This window comes from Spermophilus citellus (assembly GCF_964194105.1).
Source record: "Spermophilus citellus genome assembly, chromosome: 8".
In the NCBI taxonomy this organism is placed as follows: Eukaryota; Metazoa; Chordata; class Mammalia; order Rodentia; family Sciuridae; genus Spermophilus; species Spermophilus citellus.
Window position 1 is genome coordinate 53,198,659 of NC_138189.1, and position 19,981 is coordinate 53,218,639.

General features: G+C 32.7%; 1 protein-coding gene across 3 annotated transcripts in view; it reads right to left on the reverse strand.

Moving 5' to 3' along the window:
* The window catches only part of UBA6 (ubiquitin like modifier activating enzyme 6), a 94,162-nt gene that overhangs the window by 25,198 nt on the left and 48,983 nt on the right, over window positions 1-19,981 (reverse strand). For all 3 annotated transcript variants that reach the window (XM_081303050.1, XM_081303049.1, XM_081303051.1), the window contains 10 exons: window positions 15,965-16,108; window positions 14,902-14,969; window positions 13,246-13,324; window positions 12,784-12,864; window positions 9,543-9,620; window positions 5,063-5,244; window positions 3,677-3,782; window positions 1,878-1,967; window positions 1,689-1,769; window positions 867-995 (listed from right to left, as the gene is read on the reverse strand). In XM_081303050.1, coding sequence (XP_081159176.1) covers window positions 867-995; window positions 1,689-1,769; window positions 1,878-1,967; window positions 3,677-3,782; window positions 5,063-5,244; window positions 9,543-9,620; window positions 12,784-12,864; window positions 13,246-13,324; window positions 14,902-14,969; window positions 15,965-16,108 — 1,038 coding nt within the window. The remainder of the gene's footprint in view (window positions 1-866; window positions 996-1,688; window positions 1,770-1,877; window positions 1,968-3,676; window positions 3,783-5,062; window positions 5,245-9,542; window positions 9,621-12,783; window positions 12,865-13,245; window positions 13,325-14,901; window positions 14,970-15,964; window positions 16,109-19,981) is intronic.

Below are 19,981 nucleotides of genomic sequence, written 5' to 3' on the forward strand. Positions count from 1 at the left end.
GGGAAAGAAGTCACATTTAATCATTGGGTGATTAAACCATTTTTTCTAAGAAGCAAAGGCATGAAGGAAGTTAAAAGACAAAATCAAATATTTTTTTTTTTCAAAAAAGGTGAACTTACTTTATATTCTTATAGGTAAGAGCCCAAAGAGAGGGAGAGACTAAAGAGAGTTACAGTAAACATTCTAGCAACTGTATGTAATTGCAAGTAAGAATAGGTAATATTTAGTGATTACTCATGTGCCATGTGCTGTTCTAAATATTTCAACTGTATTAACTTATTTGATTCTCAGTCTACCCCTAAGTATCAGATACTATACTATGAGGATAATTTATTATCCTCAATTTACATTTGAGGTAATAGATATAAATTGTGTTTCTCAAATATGATTGGAATACAAGGAGACAGAATCAGTTAAATGCATAATAGAAAAGCCAATGAGTGGAATTTAAATGCTTTCTCCAATGAGTAACATTGAAAGAGAAATTAGCGTGTGCTCTCGTTCTTGCTTATTACTATTTTTTTTTTTTTGTACCAGGAATTGAATTCAGGGGCGCTTAACCACAAGGTACATCCATAGCTCTTTTTTGTATTTTATTTAGAGACGGGTCTCACTGAGTTGCATAGGGCCTTGATAAGTTACTGAGTCTGGCTTTGAACTTGGGATCCTCCTGCCTCAGCCTCCTGAGCAACTGAGATTATAGATGTGTGTCACCAAGTCCCACTGTTACTAATTTCTGAAAACCTTGACCAAAAAAAAAAAAAAAAAAAAAATTAGTAGACATTTGAGGTCAATAAAATTAATTTAGAAATAACTAGTTGAGTCAAGGTCAGACTTTTCCTTAATGTCCCAGAATGCTTACTTACCTTATGGTTAAAATATTTTTCAAACTTTAATCTTGCTAATTCTACACACTGGGACCAATTTCTAGGTCTTCTAGTAAGTAACTTAATGACTTGAAAACAGCCTTCTAAACTCTGCCCACTTTGTATTTTCTAGAATGGAAGAGAAAAAGAAAACATGAATACACTTCAAATTAAAAACACATACATACACTTTCTAAATCTCTGTTAAATGTTTTTATTCTATTTTTCACCTCAAGTTCCTTGTCTCTACCTTTCTCTTCTGCCTCTTTCTTTTAATTGATCTTGTATAGGAAGAGAATGGTAGGAGATTTCATAGAAAAATTTAACGCTCGCAAGATAGGTGTTTTCCTAGCTATGTTATTATTACTACATATGTACTTAGAGTACAAAGAATTCTATTAATAATATTTATAAAAAGCTGACTTTTCAGTAGTATATGATTAAGGAATACAAGGAAACATCTTTGAAGTTGCCCTTATCATGAGAGCAGTTAAGTCTGAGATTACTGTTTACTCCAAACATTTTCACTAAAACTTCCTCAATTTTTCCCCTAAGAGCTTAGCAAGTCCTTTTATTATTTGTTGCTCTTATTATCATTATTGCAGATCAAACATAGTTAAACATTGACAATTTCATATAGTTCAATCAAACTAAAATAAGGTCATCTGTGACATAATTTCAAGATTCCTCATGTATGGTTTTTAATTTTTATGTACAACACTAATGTTTTAACCATTCTTTATGGAGGTAAGACAGGTAACTTGAAATTAAGATTATAATGACACAAAATGTTAAGTTTGTATTAAAATGCATTAATTTTACCTGTAAGACTTCTTCTGCCGATAGATAGGTTTGCCAAAATTTGTTAAACAATGAAGGCTTGTGTGAAAAGGAACTCTCAAACTGTAAGGGAGAACAGAAAAATGTTCCACATACAAGTCTTTTTTTAAAGTTGGATATATCACATTCTCACTTCAAAGAAGGTAAACTGTCTGAAAAAGGAACTTTTACCTTATCTCTTGCCCACTGTATAGTGTGTTCGATAGCAGCTGGAAAGGATTTTAAGGTACAAAATGGTATTTCCTCTTCTGGGGGATCTCGCTATTATAACACATGACAAAAGATACTTAAGAAAAGCAGCGATAAATTTTTATGGATTTGAGTCTTAAGACCAATATAAAATTAAAAAATCATGTACAAGCATACATTTTAATATTTTCTCTTACATAATTAAAATTAATTCTTTTGACATTTAACCTATTTGTTAATAGCAAAGGAATCACAAACATGAATACTTTATCATTTTGTCATCTGTGCTATCATTTGGTATACCATGTAGTACACACGGCGTATAACCACACATAGCTCTTTTTTTTTTTTCAGAAATAAAGGTAAGATTTAAAATTTCAGAACAGTACTGCCGCCTACATTGAAAAGTAATTCAAGAATCCAAAATATAGTACCTTGAGTCCTAGGGTAATATAAGTCTCTCTATGGAGAAAAATACTTGGAACCAAGGATGAGTGGTATAGTTTCTTACAGAAAGTGTGTCTTAAATAAATGGTATAGTTTCTTACAAAAGTGTGTCTTAAATAAATGGCAAAAGCTAAGTTATCTCATGTAGATAAAGGAGCACTGAAGAAATCTTTATTATAGGGTACAGGTAGGCGAGGCTTATTCATTTAACCAATCTAAAATGACTCACTTTGTCTCTTTTTCACTTAGAGATTTGGATTCGAGTTTTTTGACCTATAAAACACTACTAAATATTTTATAAATTAAAGAGTGAAACCAGGAGAGTATTACATTCTGGTTCTCAAGAGTTTGAAGCCAAAAAAAGAGGAAAAGGTTTAGGAGAGATTTATATTGGAAATCTTACAATGACATCAGCATATCATGATTTTTCTTCCATCTAATCACCTTCAAATTAAACTTCTGAATTTTGTAACATTTTCATTATATATAAACTTCTGATTTCATGAAAGGACATGGAAAAACATGTCCTTATAAAAATTTTAAAAATTTAGAAACCAAATATACCCATTAAATAAAGGGATACTGATGCTTCAAAAATATTATTTTTTCACTTTTTTTTTTTTAACCTGAGTGGATCTTTTTAAGTTGTAAAGCTTTATTTCCGAGACCAGTCGTTTGAACTTTGGCAGTATCTCAAAATTATTTATGGAGTTTTAAAACTTACACTTACATCATTATGTAAAATTATATGCACACAGACAGCTAGGTCCCACCTATTAAGAATCTGATTCTTCAGTTAGATTTTGGGTGGATCACCAGGGTCTGTACTTTTATTAAGTTTCACAGGTTATTTCTGACAATGTAGGCTAGGTATAAATTCCTGAGGAGAATAAACATTAGACACAAATGTACAATGACTATCCTTGCCTTCTTTATTCCTTAGATACCAGCTAATGTATAATATAATAAAAATCAAAGGATCAGCAGATGAAAATAATTTTGTCTTTGTTGATAGCTCAATTGGCAATCTAAAAGTTTAATTTTCTTATCAAGCAATCTTAAACTCCAAAATTGTTAGAAAACTAAATAGAGGCTTTGAGAAATAAATAGTATACACACGAATACTACTACAGGAATACTAGATACAAAATTCTGATGACTTTGAAAAAATTCAGTTATCATTTTTAGAAATGCCACGTATAGAGGTACAGACAAAGCTGGCAGAGCAAAAACAGAAGGATTAAGAAAGCTAAATCAAATTTGCTGACTTGTGATGAAGACAAAAACCAATGATATATAAAGAAAACATTTATTTCAAAGTGTTGATCACTTACATGACTATTATAAGATTCAGTCAAGTGAGGAATAATAACTTCAGTGTGTCCCTTAGTGCCCATTGTTCCAGAATCTAAGAGAGGCCGTAGATTTGCTAAGCAACGGCTGTTTGAAAATATAATATTTTTGTAAAAAACACATTGGCCATTTTGCATATTGATACCTTTTTCTGAATATATTAGGAAACAAAATGTATAAACACCAAAAACCCCACTGAAAATTTCTACTTCCCAGACCTGTCATGCATGCAAATTCTGTTGCTCTTTCTAGTCATTTTTGTTTCTCCCTTCTACTACCACCCCTAAGTCTTGGGCTGTGTTGGTTTTTATCTCTAGGTTAATTCTTAACTTATCCTTTCTTCTGTTGCTTTCTATTTATTCTTTGATTATTTTCTGACAACAAGTGCTATCCCACTATATATTCTCAATATTTGCTTTATCTCAAACAGTATCAATTTTTCTTCTCCATATTTACATTACCCACATTGTCCACATTTTAATATTTTGTGTGTGTGTGTGTGTTTTGCTTAAGACCACAATCTTTTCACTACATTTTTTGACTGATAAAATTTTCCTATTATCTGCTCTAGCATCCCAACATTAAGGAGTCATATAATTATGTAAGAAAGACTATGTAAGGTTTTCACATGTATAATCATTCATTCATCTACTTATTTCATAAACATTTACTGAATGATATCATCTGTTGAACACTAAAAATACAGTAATAAAAAATAAATGGTTTCTAAGAATGACTTACTGAGGCAATAAACATTAAATAAATATACATGTCAAGAAAAGTGTTATGAAGGAAAAAGTATATTGGGGAGAAAGTCTGTTTTAAGACAGACATTTAGGCTAAAACAGAATGAGGAAAAAACTTAAACTGAAAAGTGATAGGCAAATTCAGTGACAGGAGTTTTGGAGAAAGATAAACATCAACTTCCTGAGGTTTGGGGGAAAAAAAAGTGCTGAAGCTATGGGCTGGGGATGTAGCTCAGTGGTAGAGCATTTTCCCTAATGCTTCAGGCCCTGGGTTCTACCCCACTCACTGGAGAAAAAATTGGGGGTCAGGGGAACTAAAGGCCTTGTCAGAACTGAAAGAATATACCTGTAACTAGAATAAGTAAGAGGAACCAAAATGCCTGGGTATATTTTACACTAGTGTGGTGGATGAGTGGCAGTTACTGCATGAAAGACATTTAGACTAGTTCCATTTTTCAATTTTATTCTAAGTATAATGGGAAATCATCAGACAGTTTGGGTTTGATGAGTACTATAGAACATAAAGAATAATCAGAAAATTTGTAATTTTTCAATAAGTAGGTGTGAGAAATAGAAGTAAACATTAAAGATAATTCTTCATGAACCTGAATAAGAACCTACCTGTCTACATATCTCCTGGCTTCCACATTATCTAATGCTGTAATAATTATGTCTTGTTTAGTATAAAACTCATCATTGTAAATGGTCTCAGTGGCCGGACATACTTTGTTCAGGTGTGCATCTATCTTTAACTGAGGATTTATTTTCATAGTTGCATCAGCAGCAGTATAGCTTTTAGGTTTCTAAACAAATAACAAATACAAACAGAAGAAATAATGTTAAACGAAAAAGATGAACTATGAACTTACACATTCTAATTTCTTGTAAATAGATATATAAGGTGAAAGTAAAGCAATAAGACATTTTCATTTTTGGTTTGTGATAATTATAGTTACTATAATCACTATATTTAATAATGCACCTTAGTCCAAATAATATACACATTAATGAAAAAAAATCTAAAGATCCTTTATTTCATGGTTCAGTGGTTTAGAATTATTAAAATAATAGTTAAGATTATGCTCGAGATGGCGGCAGATAGAGTGCATCACCCCCCCCCCCCCCACTGCGTCACTGTGCAGGTGAAAAACGAGTTAGAACGGCCAAAAGCTATCTTGTTAGGAATTTCCAGCAAAATTGGGGTGCACCGAAACCTAGAGGAAGGATTTCCATCGCCCAAGGATCGGTTATGGGGGCTCAACCACCAGTGAGATTCAGGCTGTTTGATCGTGGCCCGCTCGGCTGCTAGAGACTGCATGGCGCGCCGGAAACAGCGTCCCTAGAAACAGCGAGCCAGCAATGCAGAGGAACGGTGCTGCAGATTCTGTGGGCTCCTGCCGGCTGTGCCCTCACTGTGCTCCGGGCTGAGTTCTGGGTTTGAGTCGGGGGAAGGAAGCGGTCCAGTTCTGTCCTCAACACCGGGAGAGCCCACCTAGGAAGCCAGCGGCCACCATCTTGGAGAGCAGACGTCACCATCGCCAGTTTAAGACAGATTGCAGCAGCGATAGAACAGGTCTGTGTCATTTAGACCATCTCCCATACAGCGGGGAAATAACATAAAAATCTCTCCCTGGCTTTCCAGGGGCGTGATTAACAGAGTGAGCGTGAATAGAGGCATGGGGAAAGGTAAAAGTACCTGACCTCCAACTCCCCCCTCCCACCAGCGGCGAAAACGAAACCTGTCTCTCCAGCTCTCGGGGGAGGGGCTAGCGGAGGGAATCAAAACAATTAAGTGCTGGTTCCCTATAGCCGCGCTCCACTTCCAGGAAACTGCAGGCCCAGAGTGTAGCTTGAACTGCTGAGAGGTATCACACTAGGAAAGGCCTGGCTAGAGGAGAAGCGAAGTTGACTAGAGACCAGGAATAAACCTAAGCTAACAGGTTTTGAGAGACACCAGAGGGGGGAGGAGGGAGCGACCTCACACTGATTGTTTCCAACAGCCGGAGGGTAAAATCTTGGCCTGGAAGGCACAGCGCCACCTACTGGAAGCGAAGAAAATATAAGCCTAACAGTGCCCTTTTTTTCTTTCCCTTTTTAAAATTTTTTAATTTTAATTTTTTTTCTATTTTTAAATTATATTTTTAATTGTAATTTTTATTTTACCGCATTTTATTATTATTATTATTATTATTATTTATTTTATCATTTCTTTTTCTTTTCTATTCTTTTCTTCTTTCCTCCCTCCCTCTCTTTCTTGGTTTGCTTCCTTACCTTTTCCCCATCTTTCTTCTTAAGCATGACCACCCAGAATACATACAACTTACTAAATGCAAATAGATGAATACTACAAATCAGTCTATAGTCCGCCTAAGCCCTTAACTACCCCCAAGTACTCCTGTCTATTCTCTTGTTAATATCCGCCTGCATCTGAGCAACCCCCCAAAGAAGCTAACATATACTAACCTCCATACCATCAAATTGCCCGACCTCAACATAAAATGCTAAGTTCAAACCTTAATTCTCTATATGCCATCAAAATCTGTAGGCCTTCAATGAAACTAATGAATTTACCTTAAATCACAATTAAATCCAACATCTCTAAACATTGTCTCCCAACACAAAGGAGAGATATTGGAACTATAAAAACCAAAACAAATTTAAAGAAGAAAACAGAAACACAGCAGTCAAACAGAGTTGGAAAGTAACGTGAGCACCATGAAAAAAACAAGGGAAAAAAGGATTACAAACAATGCAGGACAACTTAAATTCACAGGAGAACCTAGAGGCATCTGAGACATGGACAGAGAAAGAACTCAAGGCATACCTAACTCAGATGGAATGGAATCTTAGAGAAGACTTTAGACAGCAACTCCAAACAATGAAAGTATACTTTGAAAACGAATTAAATGAGCAAATTCAAATGGCAAAGAATGAGCTCTACCAGGAGATAGAGATTTTTAAAAAAAATCAAACAGTAATCCTAGAAATGCAGGAAACCATAAACCAAATTAAAAACTCAAACGAGAATATTACAAATAGACTAGATCAAATAGAAATCAGAACATCAGATAATGAAGACAAAGTTTATCAACTTGAAAAGAATATAGTCAACACAGAAAGGATCCTAAGAAATCACGAGCAATCTATCCAAGAGATATGGGATGTTATAAAAAAACCAAACTTGAGAGTCATTGGGATAGAAGAAGGTGTAGAGGTTCAAACCAAAGGAATGAACAAGCTATTGAATGAAATAATCTTGGAAAACTTCCCAGATATGAAAGATGGAATGGATTGCCAAATCCTGGAAACCTACAGGACCCCAAACATACAAAACCGTAATAGACCAACTCCAAGACACATAATTATGAAGATATCCAACATACAGAACAAGGAGAGAATATTAAAAGCTATGAGAGAAAAGAGGCAGATTACATTCAGGGGTAAACCAATTAGGTTAATGGCTGATTTTTCATCACAGACGTTGAAAGCGAGAAGATCCTGGAACAACGTATTTCAAACACTGAAAAATAATGGATTCCAACCAAGAATACTGTATCCAGCAAAATTAAGCTTCAGATTTGACAATGAAATTAAAATATTTCATGATAAACAAAAGTTAAAAGAATTTGCAGCTAGAAAACCAGCACTGCAAGGCATTTTGAGCAAAACACTACAAGAAGAGGAATGAAAAACAGCACCTAAAACTAACAGTGGGAGGTAACACAGTAAAGGGAAGAAAAAAAAATAACCAAAAAGGAAAAACTAGCCAAATTAAAATAAATAAATAAGCATGACTGGAAGTACAAACCATATGTCAATAGTAACCTTAAATGTTAATGGCTTAAATTCACCAATCAAGAGACATAGGCTAGCAACCTGGATTATAAAAACAAATCCAACAATATGCTGCCTTCAGGAGACTCATATGATAGGAAAAGACATACACAGGCTGAAGGTGAAAGGTTGAAAAAAATCATACCACTCACATGGGCCTCGGAAGCAAGCAGGAGTGGCCATACTCATATCGAATAAAATCAACTTCAAACCTAAGTTAATCAAAAGGGATAAAGAAGGACACTATATACTGTTAAAAGGAACCATCCACCAACAAGACATAACAATTATCAATATGTACGCACCAAACAATGGTGCTGTAACGTTCATAAAACAAACTCTCAAGTTCAAGAGTCAAATAGACCACAACACAATATTTATGGGTGACTTCAACACACTGCTCTCTCCATTGGACAGATCTTCCAGACAAAAGCTGAATAAAGAAACTATAGAACTCAAAAACACAATCAATAACCTAGACTTAACCGACATATACAGAATATATCAACCATCATCAAGTGGATACACGTTCTTCTCAGCAGCACATGGATCCTTCTCAAAGACAGACCATATATTATGCCATAGGACAACTCTTAGTAAATATAAAGGTATGGAGATAATACCATGCATTTTATCTGATCATAACGGAATAAAACTGGAAATCAATGATAAAAGAAGGAAGGAAAAATCCTGCACCACCTGGAAAATGAACAATATGTTACTAAATGATCAATGGGTTACAGAAGACATAAAGGAGGAAATCAAAAAATTCTTAGAGATAAATGAAAATACAGACACAACATATCGGAATCTATGGGACACAATGAAAGCAGTTTTAAGAGGGAAATTCATTGCCTGGAGTTCATTACTCAAAAAAAGAAAAAAACAACAAATAAATGAACTCATACTTCATCTCAAAACCCTAGAAGAAGAAGAGAAAAACAACAGCAAAGGTAGTAGAAGACAAGAAATAAATATTTATTTTCTAAAATTAAATATGAAAACATACCTACATGATTACAGAATGAAAAAAATACTTTGATATTTCACAACTCAAATTAATATCCAAAATCAATGCAAAAACCAATATTTTATATTAAAAGATAATTTTATATTTTCCTTTTTATCTTTCTCAGTAGTAATAAAATTCTAAAACATTTTGAATTTAAAAACACTTTGTTTTTTCAATCCTATTTTCTATTTACAAAAAGGAAACACTTTTTTATATAACAGATGACTTAAATTCGAAACAGAATATCAAACATACCTGTATGTGATGAGGACGAAATAGGAACTGTCTATTTAAGTTGGATTTTTCTATCAAGTCAGGATCTGTAACTGTAACCTAACATTGGAAGGAAAACATAATAAGTAAATCTATCTTACTTATCTTGGAATGACTAAAACAGCTTCTACAAATTGTTCTAAATTATTTGGCTTACCAATACTATGCTTTTATGCCTATATTTAATTATAATTGATATTCAGCATAGGAGTACCTTAAACAAGGTTGTAGAATAAATTGTAATCATTATTCAAAAATGTTCTTCAACTATTTATGAGAAAATAGAGGCTGAAAACATCTCTATCACCTTTTAGACCCATGCAATTAATTACCTATAGAGGACCTAGCTCTTCTTTCTAAATTTGTATTTATTCTTTGGGAATTGTAGTTTGAAAAGAATACTTGCAGATTTCAATCTGAAAGGAACTTCAGCTAATGAGGTCTACAAACTAAAGTGGAGGCTGCCTGTTTTTGTAAATAAAGTTTTACTGGTACACTGTTACACTGTTTGTGTACTGTCTATGGCTATTTTCATTCTCTGAGGGCAGAGCTGAGCAGTTGTGACGATACCTGGTCAAACCTAAATGTGCAATCTGGTACTTTCAGAAAAAGTTTATAGACTTTCATTTCAAAGGATGCAAGAAAAGTGACAGACTTATATTAATCTGAAAAGTATTCAAAATAATTTTCCATTTAAGCTAGTATTTTTAAACACAATTTGCCTAGGTATAATATCTCTCAGACTATGTTAGTTATTAGATGTTGAATAATAGTATTTACAGATGTTCATTTTCTTTTAGTGGATATCTCCCAGATATTTTAATATTTCTGTCTAATTATGTTAGAAGGTATCTTTTTTAATGGGAATAACAATAAAAAGCCAAGCAGAAAATGACCTTTAATAAAAAACCTTACTCAAGGTTAACTGCTGTAGTATATGACCATAATCTCAGTGACTCAGGACACTGAGCCAGGAGGATCTGAAGTTTGAGGCCAGCCTAAGCAATTTAGTGAGTAGGCCCTAAGCGATTTAGTGAGACCCTGTCTCAAAATAAAAGGGGCTGAGTGGTAAAGCACCCCTTAGTTCAATCCCCGAGTTCCAAAACAAAAAAACAAACCCTTACCCTTACCTCAACTAATAATTACTGTGATTGTGGGTATACCTCTTTGTCTTTCTACCTTTTCCAAACTCACTTTTTATTCTCCCCATTTTGCTTTCTACCACATTGATCAAGTTTTCTTAATTCCAACTGGTTTGGAAGTTATACATCTATTTTTATATGGCTATGTTCAAAATTTTAACAGGTATAACAGGTATATATATAACTTCTAAAATTAATTAAACCGTCTTCTTCCTGAACAATCTGAGAATACAGGAACTTATTTACCTTGCAACTCTTCCTTCTACTTTCAATGATGACATCAATGTACAACATTACAGATATTTTATTTTGAACCATACTCCTAAATCAGTAAATATTTTAACTAAAGACTTTTTAAAATTAATTCTTATCTAAACCTAAGAATGCTGATAAATGCCTCTGCTTATCCTTCAAGCACTACCCACATTACTTAATAGTACTCGCAATAAGAACCAATGCTGGTAGGTAATCTTTAATCATTTTATTGGTTAGATATCTTTACTTTGTCCTCCCTCTTGAAAGATTAGTTGAATATAGAAATTTATGTTCATAGTCATTTTCCCTTTAACTATAAAGTTCTATGTATCTTCTAGCATTTATTGTTGGACAGATGATACAACCTCCTTTTTGAATCTTTTTTTTTTTTAATATTTATTTTTTAGGTGTAGATGGACAAAACACAATGCCTTTATTTTTATGTGGTGCTGAGGATCGAACCTGGGTCCCACCCATGCTAGGCTAGTGCTCTACCACTGTGCCACAATCCCAGCCCGAATCTTCATCTTTTTAATTTGAACATACTTGTCTTGCTTCAACTCCAGGAATTTTTGTCATTATCTTGGAAATACATTGTTTCTTCCCCAGCATGTTTATTCTCCCTGGAAATTCCACTAGATTTACACTGGACATAGCAAATGCATCTGCTTTCATTTTTTAAAAGACAGTTTTTCTACACTACTTTCTGAGTACTTGTATTTATCTTCTATTTGTCAAATTTCACTTTCAGTTGCATATGAATTGTAGGTTTACAATTAGACAAATTCTTACATGACATTTTGGAAAAATCTTAGTGCTGATTTCTTCTCATGTTTCTATTTCTTTTTATCTTCTATCATTTTTAAATTCAAAGTTTATTCTACCATAAGTCGATTTTCAAAATTAAAAAAGTTAAAAAAGTATTTGTACAGTAAGTCTATGTGTTTGCGGTATTTCAGAGGTCTGTCCACATTAACTTACTCCATTTTGTTGCCTGAACTCAACTGGTTTCTTCACCAGTTTTTTTTTTTTTTTTTTCCCTTCACATGCTGATATGCACTATGAATTTAGGTATTCAGGTGATCCCCAAACTTAGGCAACCAAGGGTTTTTTTGTTTTGTTTTGTTTTAAAATGCCTTTTAAAACAATAGAACTAATAGTAGTGTATGGAATAAAATTGAGGAAATCCTAAGCAGAAATAATATAAACATATAATATCTACGAAAGTAATAAATGTCCTCTTACAAGTTAAACTATAAAATGTGAACTATTATATAAATTTTAGTTATTTATGGTCATTTTGTTAGTCATTATGATAAATCTAAGAAATCACTAACAAAAGTTAGTTTATATCTTAAAAGGTGAAACACCACCAATGAAATCTATTTTTATTTAAATATATGGCATGGCTTCGCAATTAACTTATATTTAGTGCTAAAAATTTAAATTGCATTCCAAAATTTATATTATTCCTACTACTGTTGACATTAATTGAAACTACATCTAAACTACTACTCTGTAAATTTCTAATGTCTTCTCTCATCTTAAAGGTTTATTTAACAATTAATAGTATCTAACGGAAGTAACAACAATGTGGTTGTTTTCAGTTTTAGAGCATTAGAGAAAGGAACTGAGGAGCAGAGAATTAAAGTAATTTGTCATAAGGTCACAGATCTTGATTAGTGGTTAGAAGATATCAGATTCTTCCAATTTGTGGTTTAATGCTCTCGTCTCAAAAAATACTTCAGATCTACATAGTCAAATACAGTTCAAAAAAAGGTAAAAGAGAAATACAAACTTTTAGCTCTCAAAGATTTATATCTTACCATTCCCTTTTCCTTGTCTGTGCCAACACCAAGTAAAGCAAAATTTTTTAACATTTCACAGCCTATGGCTCCACATCCTACCTATGCAGGAGAAAAATGATATGTACCAGATTAAAATAAAACTATAATACCTACTTAACAAGGAAGAATTCCAAGCTAAATTTTCTTCAAATGCTAAGTTATGATAACACATACTTTAAAATAATTACTGGCCATTTGTGACTCATTTTAGTTCAAAATAGTTAACATTTATTATATCTTTTCAAGTTTCTCAAAGATGGAAAAAAGTATAAACCAAATAAGATAAAGCAAAATATTCATAACTTATTTAAACAGAAGACATTAAAGAATTCCAAAAAAAGCAAAATACTGAGCTCAGTTTTTGTAAGACAGACATGAACACCACAAAACATTTTAATGGAAAAAAATATCACATCACAATTCCCATCACTATTAACTTACTAAAAAGACATTCAAATTCTGTAGCTTTTGACACAAAGTATCTCCAATGCAGGCTCTTAAGGCATCATATCTATCTCCTCTGAAGAAAACAACATTTAACACAAAAATAGAAAAAAACAAATATTAGATTAGTTTCATTGTCATTAATGCAAATTTCATGTGCTTTAAAAAAGAATAAACTAAATAATATCCTCCAACTTATCAGAACTACCTTAACTGAAAGAGAAAAGACCACACAAAATCAGCTTTTACTCTTTCCATTTGACTTAATAAGTCCAAATAACTTAAGTGACGATAACTATAATTCACAGTAGTTCCCTCTCATCCAGAGGGAATTTGTTCAAAGACCTCCAGTATACCCGAATCCTTGGACACTACAGAAGCCTATGCATACTAAATTTTATCTTACATAAACATACATGATATAAATTTAATGCCTTTTTCATTTTAGCTCTCGCATGCTGTGGTTGTAATTTTTGCAGTTTGAGGTACAAGAAAAGTTAGCACTAATTTCTTTTTCCTTCTTTAAAATTTCATAGACAGCAGACTCTTTCTTACCATAGATCTTTTTAAAAAAAAAAATTTATATTTTAGTTGTAGTTGGACACAATATCTTTATTTTATTTATTTATTTTTATGTGGTGCTGAGGATTGAATCCAGGGCCTCACACATGCTAGGCGAGCACTACACCGCTGAGCCACAATCCCAGCCCCCTTACCATAGATATTAATAACTTCTGCACACAACCTTTTTCCTTTCTTTAGGTTGAGAACTTTCACGTTTTCACTTATACATAAGTAAAATATATACATATATATATATTTACATACATCTATATTTATATATAAATATAAATATAGTACTTTATTTCTTGTTTTTGGTATATCCAAATTGCTAGGATCACTATTCTTGCATTTTGGGGTTATTACTGAGAAACCCAAGGGTTTACTTGAACAAAACCAACTATGATACTGATGGTTGATCTAATCACAGCTACAAAATGATTAAGAGGTATTCAACAAATACTCTGGATAAAGGGTTGATTCGGGTCCTAGGCAGAATGGTGAGATTTCATCATGCCACTCAGAAGTGCATGGAATTTGAAACTTAAAAACTGCTATTTCTGGAATTTTCATTTTGTATTTTCAGATCATACGTCACTGAAATCTTAGACAACGAAATTGCAGATAAGGGGACTAATGTATCTTAAAAAATAATTTGCTAAGCCAGTGATTTTTAAGAAAGTTCTTAGAGTAACCCATGTATGGGCTTTAGAGTTAACCCACTTTAAACTGATGGCAGAATTTTGGGTTATGTTTACTCTAGGGAGAATAAAATCTCAACTTTTATCAGATTCTGAAAGAGATTTACAACCCCAAAAAGTTAAAGTATGACTGATAGACTGCAGAGAGCATTTTTTTCATCTAATATTATTCTGATATTTTGAATGCTAACCATTCTCATGACATAAAGTTTAAACCTTTATATTCATTATTTACAAAGTGGTAAAAAGATATGACATTTAACACCTAAGCAGGTAAGAAACAATGAGAGAAAATAAATCTAAAATAAATCTATGTTTAGACAAAAACTTTCAAACTCTTGTTTCTTATAAACATACAAGTAAGAAAAAGTAACAGAAATTTCTGTATTACCGTGGGAGAAATTCTTCACATTCAGGTTTGCCTAAGGATTCGACAATGTCTGCTGCTTCAAGATATAACTTAAAGTAGAAGATTAAAAACATAATTACTATGTATATAACATAAATTATTTAAAAAGGAAGCTCTTCTCTACTATAGTTATTTAATAATCATCATTGGAAAAGATGATTAAAAATGTCAATTTGGAGTAAAATAATATTAAAACATAATTTTTTATAACACCATGCCTATTCCTATATTTTCTCTTTTAAAACAATGGTAAAAGTTGAAAGAACTGTTAAAAGATATATAATCTAATCCATATCATTTAGTCACGTAAGATGCTATTTTTAAACCTTGGAAACAAAAGGAAAATTTACTTCCAAATCTAACCAAGATGTTAACAGTTACAACTGAACCAGATTTTCTACTAATCAACTTGTATCCCATGCTGGAAGAAACAGTTCAGTAGTAAAGTTGCCTTACGTGGGTTCTTTTTATAATATAAAAGTGAATATTATATTAAAAATATTTACACTGTTTCAAAACAGAAAGGGACAGAAGAATACTTTCTGCCAATTATTCCTTCTGATGACAGAAATTAGGGTCTTTATTCCATCTTGTCACTGTTTTAAATTGATATAACTCAAACCTGTATCATTCCTATGTTTTCCAACTTTAGAATTTTATACCCAGGAAGGGAACTTGAGGACCTATAATGGCAAAAATTTTCATGAAACAAGTTCGAGAGAACCAAGAAAGCTTAGCTATTACTGGAGAACAACTAACTATAAGGAGAGAAAATTCATTTCTTTACTTTCACAATAGAGGGAAATACTACTAAGAAGAGAACTTTGAGTTATTTTCCAATAGTCCTAACATAAGATCCTGTTAGTTTCAGCTACAAAACTAATAAGCTTTGGAGGCATATTACTTGCCTCTCTCATGCATCAAATAATATTTTAAAGTAGCTTTTCTAGCATATTAATATTATATTATAATACATTATACATTCATTTTATGCATGGAAAATTAAAACTTAAATGTTAAAAAAATAGTAAAATTAGAAACTAACCCACTGGCACAAAGGAGAAAACTTTCCTGTCACAGCTTTCAATACTTCTTGGCTGGCAACACCTCCTACTGCTGCAGCAAGTGGGGATAAAAAGCCTCGAGCAGTCCAAGAAAGCCAATGTACAATATCAGCATTTACTTCAGGCTGAAACACAAACCATGAAAGACAATAATACTGTTAATATTATTCAGATAGTGTCCTTAAAATTTCAGTGACTAAATTGAGAATTATTAGTATGTAACTTCTAAAAATGTTACATTTCTCTACTAAATCAATTTTAAATTCTAAACTATTTCAAACTCACAATAAAAAGACTCATTTTGGGGCTGGGGATGTGGCTCAAGCGGTAGCGCACTTGCCTGGCGTGCGTGCGACCCGGGTTTGATTCTCAGCACCACATACCAACAAAGATGTTGTGTCCGCCGAGAACTAAAAAATAAATATTAAAAATTCTCTCTCTCTCTCTCTCTCTCTCTCTCTCTCTCACTCTCCTCTCTCTCTCTCTCTCTCTCCTCTCTCTCTCTCTTTAAAAAAAAAAAAAAAAAAAAAGACTCATTTGCCTGTTACCTTACGCAGCATTTGTTTTTCAGTACCTGCCCATTTTTTGCTATCTGAGTCTTTACATTAGCCTAGGGTAACATTTAGAATTAACAGGAATATCATCCATTTACAGTTTTTGTTAAAGAATAGTTCTTTTTTTTTTTTGGGGGGGGGGGTACCGGGGATTAAACTCATGGGTACTCAATCACTGAGCCACATCCCCAGTCCCATTTTGTATTTTATTTAGAAACAGGGTCTCCTGAGTTGCTTAGCACCTTGTTTTTGCTGAGGCTGGCTTTGAACTCAGGATCCTCCTGCCTTGGCCTCCTGAGCTACTGGGATTACAGGCAAAAGAATAATTCTTTGATGTCAGTTATATTTATGAACAACCAGAATTTACAAAAAAGATTAATAAAGATTACAAAAAATCCTGAACCTTGATAAACAAACATAAGAAGATATGTAAAAATAAGAAGATATTAGTTTATGTGAGACGTGGTAAGTAAAAAGTATAATTATGATAAATAATGGGACAATACATTGCTAAAAATACAAAGTTCTCAATGACTATAATTACAAACTGAACTTATATGTATCAAAATAACATGTTATCATTTTAAAAGAAACAATGGGTAATTGAATTTTGGAGCTGTTGTTTTAGCACAACTTATTTGTAACAAAGATCTTTTCAAAAGCTCTGGTTTTTCCTTTCTCTTCCTATGCTTTCAAGATCAGTAACCTTAATTTTGACTTGAAGCTTCCAGTAGGGCTCAATTAATCTCCTGAAATCCTAAGTACACTAACCATTATTGAATACTTAGTAAGGGAGACAGTGGGTTTTGGTACATTCTCAAAGATATGTAAGATAAAATAATAGTTAATAATTACTCATTATTTTACCCCTCCAGTTCAATTTTCTATTTCATAATTTTGAAATATTTAGCACGCACCTTAAGTCACAAGAACTGTGATTTAAGTTGTGCCATTTTTAAATGTTGATATTGGTGGCAATAATATTACAAGCAATGATGAGCATAAGAGGAGCAAGTTAGATTGAGTAAGTACCTATTGTGCTAAGTTTTATACTAAGTTCCTATAAAATTTTCCAAATAATCTTAGGAAATATCATTTTTATTATATTATGTAAGTGAAAACCCAAAACTTTGAAAGAATAGGTAACTTAAGATTTTATAGTTGGTAAACTGATAAGCCAGGATCTGAGTGCAAAATGTGCAACTTCATAACTTTATTTTTATCATTAAGTTATACTATTTCCCAAGATTCTGTTATTTTTCAGTAAAATACATGAAAAACATCCAAATCTTGAGAATTTTTGGTTACCCTAGGATAGTCTAATTATCTCAATCACCAAAGAACATTCATAGACACAGAATCAAAAATAAAAATGTGACAGGTCTTTAGTATTGATAGGAAAAAGAATATTATAAACTTCAATTACTTGTAAGTAGAGCAGATGCTAAACTCCAGCAGAGATAACTGTAGACTTGACAAGGCTATAGGCCTGCCCATGAGGCAGGAAATAAGAAGAGACATAGTACATACAATGGAAGCCCAATGATTACTAAGCATAGTCAAAATCATCCTGAGAAAATAAAAAGTCTCACTAAATTCCACAAACTGAACATAGATATAAAGTTTGAAAGATCTCAGTACTGGCTATGGTGAAAAACCTTGGGAGAGGGTTTTTTCCCCATTTTTTATAAATCAATAAATGGGCAAAGGAACTAAACTTATGTTTATATTTATAGTTAGCAAAATATATTAATATATTAATAATTCTCTTAATTTATAAAAGAACATAAATATTGAAGAGACTATCTTTTCTCCAATATACATTTATGGTGTTTTTGTCTAAAATGAGATAACTGTATATATGTGGGTTTGTTTCTGTGTCTTCTGCTCCAGTGGTCTTCTTGTTTGTTTTTGTGCCAAAATCATGCTATTTGTGTTACTATAGCTCTGCAGTATAATTTAAGGTCTGGTATTGTGATGATTACTGCTTTACTTTTCTTGCTAAGGATTGCTTTGGCTATTCTGGGCCTCTTATTTTTCCAAATAAATTTCATGACTCTCCTTTCTATTTCTAAGAATAACGAACATAACTGGAATTTTAATAGGAACTGCGTGCAATCAGTATAGATAATACTTTTGGTAGTATGGTCCGTTTTGACAATATTTTTTTTTTTTTTTGCCTAGCCAAGAACATGGAAAAACTTTCTATCTTCTAAGGTCTTCAATTTCTTTCTTTATTGCTCTGTAGTTTTCATTGTAGAGGTCTTTCACCTCTTTTGTTAGACTGATTCCCAAGTATGTTTTTTTTTTTTTTGAGGCTGTGAATGGAATAGTTTTCCTAATTTCATTTTGCTTCAGTTTATTTTATCATTGGTGTATAGGAATGCAATTGATTTATAGGTGTTAATTTTATATCCTTCTACTTTGCTGAATTTGTTTATGAGTTCTGCAAGTTTTCTGTGAAGTTTTTTTGGGTCTTCTAAATGTAGCATTATGTCTTTGGCATATAGGGATAGTTTGAGTTCTTCTTTTCCTACCTGTATCACTTTAATCTCTTTCTTTTGTCTAACTGCTCTGGCTGGAGTTTTAAGGAATATGTTGAATAGGAATGGTAAAAGAGGGCTTCCCTATATTGTTCCAGTGTTTGAAGGAATGCTTTCAATTTCTCTCCATTCAGAATGATGTTGGCTTTGGGTTTAACATATAGCTTTTACAATGTTGAGGTTATATTCCTACTTTCCCTAGTTTTTCTAGTGTTTTGAACATGACTGGATACTATATTTTGTCAAATATTCTTTCTGCATCTACTGAGATAATCATGTGATTCTTGATTTCCAAATGCTAAAGCAAGCTTGCATCCATGGGAACAAACACCGCTTGAACAAGGTGCACTACCTACTCCCAAGTGCAAGAAGTAAAATCAAGAATCAATTAATAGGACAACATCAAAATAAAAAGCTTCTTCACAGCAAACAATCAAGAATGTGAAGACAGAGACTACAGAATGGGAGAAAATTCTCCTACCTGCACCTTAGATTGAACATTAATCTCTAAATATACAAGAAACTCAAAAAGCTTAAGACCAAAAAAAAAAAAAAAAATCAAATAACCCAATCAATAAATGGGCAAAGGAACTAAACAGGCAGTTCACAGAAGAAATATAAATGATTAAAAAAAAAAAAAAAACCAGTTTCACATCTCTAGCAATTAGAGAAAACCAAATTAAAACCACGATGAGATTCTATTCACTCCAGTCAGAATGGCAGTTATCAAGAGAACACAAGTAACAATAAACTTTGGTGAGGATGAGTGGAAAAGGATACTTTCACACATTGCTAGTGGGTGCTACTCTGGAAAGCAGTACCAAGACTCCTCTAAAAACTTGGAATGGAACCATCTGACTCAGATATACCATTCCTCAGTATATATCTAAAGGACTTAAAA